Here is a 2282-nt window from a genome sequence, read left to right on the forward strand (position 1 = left end):
CACTTTTAAAATTTCTGCAGATGGGTAGAGTACCCAGAAATTGTACACAAGTAAAAGAAGCACTACTTGCATTTTAATGAAGTTAAAATAAAAATGAGTTATCAAAGAAATAACTAGTATTTGGTAAAAAGCCATCCATAAATACTGAGCAACTGATGTTCTAACTACACAATATCAGATCAAATGATTTAATACATTAAAAGTGTGAAGTTACACAGCATATGAAGTTATATGGAAATTCTGCCGTTTCAAAGAATGAGGTAAATATATACAGCGTATATGAAAATATAACATTTAGAAATTAAGCAATAACAAATTTATGTGGAAGGAATGCTCTTCAAAATACTTTTTTTTTTACAGTATACTGTTTGCTGTATTTACACTCCACCTCCAAATGAAGCTGAGTCAATAGATGGACAAGAACATTAAAACCAATAAGCCTTGAGTACAAAAAAGAAGCAGGTGTGTCTCTATCTGGCAATTATGTTTAAAACAATGTTTTTATGAAGCATAGTTAGTCACGATGGGTAGAGGAGTCCGAAATTTTAGTCAAGTAGGAGTAATGATTCTCTTTCATGTTTTTACTCAGATATAATTTAAAAAGTATTGTTTGTTTTTTCTAATTGTTAATTTTCTCAGTTACACAAGTAAATGTAACTGAGCAAAGTTAACTAATTACCATGTACCTATGGGTCTGTTTGGTAAAGTCTTTAATGTGTGTAATTTTCTTTCCACTAAATGCTTCTGTGTGTCTGTTTATCATATATAATTCCTCTGATGAGAGCCTGAAAGCGTTTATTATCCTAATTGGTTGCTTTATGTTTGCAGAGATGTGTCGCTATCCTCTGGGCATGACTGGAGGGCAGATCCAGGATGAGCACATCTCTGCTTCCAGCCAGTGGTCAGAGTCTACTGCTGCACGATTTGGAAGGTAACTTTCATTCCCTATTTTGATTCTAACAGCTCAGCTCAGTTTTATTTTCATTCTAAATAAGCTGAGAGTCATTAAAGCATGGAAAGTATTCCTGGACTCCATGTCCTTCCTTTCCTTCACTGCCTCCTTTCCCTTTTCCCTCACCCTCTGCAGACTCGACTCTGACACCGGCGACGGCGATGGGGCCTGGTGTCCTGACATCATGTCAGAGCCAGACGGCTTCAAAGAGTACCTCCAGGTAGATCTGCGTACGCTGCACTTCATCACCCTTGTGGGCTCCCAGGGTCGCCATGCAGACGGCATGGGGAACGAGTTCGCTAAGAGATACAGAATAAAGTACAGCCGGGACGGCAGCAGCTGGGTGGTCTGGCGTGATAGGATGGGGAATCAGGTGAGGGTCACAGATTAATGATTGTTTTGATTATATCTCCCTGAAGGTTAATAAAAGGGTATTTGATGCAAAGCCATGAATCTCTGCATCTCTGATTTGAGTATCTATCTACAGTGGTGTGGAAAAGTGTTTTTGCCCCCCCCTCCTCATTTCCTGTTTTTTTTGCATGTTTGTCACACTTAAGTGTTTCGGAACATCAAACTAATTTAAACAATAGTCAAGGACAACACAAGTAAACACAAAATGCAATTTGTAAATGAAGGTTTTTTCTATTAAAGGAACAAAAAAAAATCCAAACCATCATGGCCCTTTGTGACCCTACACCTGATAACTGGTTGGGCCACCCTTAGCAGCAACAACTGCAACCAAGTTTTTGCGATAACTTGCAATGAGTCTTTTACAGCATTCTGGAGGAATTTTGGCCCACTCATCTTTGCAGAATTGTTCTAATTCAGTTACATTAGAGGGTTTTCTAGCATTAACGGCCTTTTTAAGGTTGTCAAGTATTAATGTGGTTTCTTGTGCAATTCCCCACTTGAAAAGGATAGTCCTCTACATTCCAACTGGATTTCACTCAATGAACAGCAATTTGATAGTCATTTCATTATTTATTTATTGAAAATTGGCAGTAGGCAGGTGAAAAGCCTCAAAAAGAGAAGGTAACACAAAACAATTAGTCATTTAAGATAATACAAAATTGTACCCATCATTAATTTAAGCATTTTAGCCATTTTTAAATAAAATATTTCCCAACATGTTCTAAAAAAAACAAACAAATTTTTTTAAATACATCAACAATTTAAAGTAACTTATTTTTTTTTTATTTCTTAGCCAAATTAAGTTGATCAATTTTAGCCAAATGAATTAAATCTTAAATTTTAGCCAATAAATTAAACAGTATATTTTTTTAGCTAATTTAAATATTTTAGCACTATAGTTTTTAACTTCTACATTTTC

At 35.7% G+C, this 2282-nt stretch overlaps 1 protein-coding gene across 1 annotated transcript in view; it reads left to right on the forward strand.

The window, feature by feature from the left end:
- Positions 1-2282, forward strand: part of LOC107082608 (discoidin domain-containing receptor 2-like) — a 33716-nt gene that overhangs the window by 5875 nt on the left and 25559 nt on the right. The window contains exons 3-4 of the mRNA XM_015371375.1: positions 829-931; positions 1088-1325. Coding sequence (XP_015226861.1) covers positions 829-931; positions 1088-1325 — 341 coding nt within the window. The remainder of the gene's footprint in view (positions 1-828; positions 932-1087; positions 1326-2282) is intronic.

Source organism: Cyprinodon variegatus, unplaced genomic scaffold (assembly GCF_000732505.1).
Source record: "Cyprinodon variegatus isolate N-32 unplaced genomic scaffold, C_variegatus-1.0 Scaffold57, whole genome shotgun sequence".
Classification (NCBI taxonomy): Eukaryota; Metazoa; Chordata; class Actinopteri; order Cyprinodontiformes; family Cyprinodontidae; genus Cyprinodon; species Cyprinodon variegatus.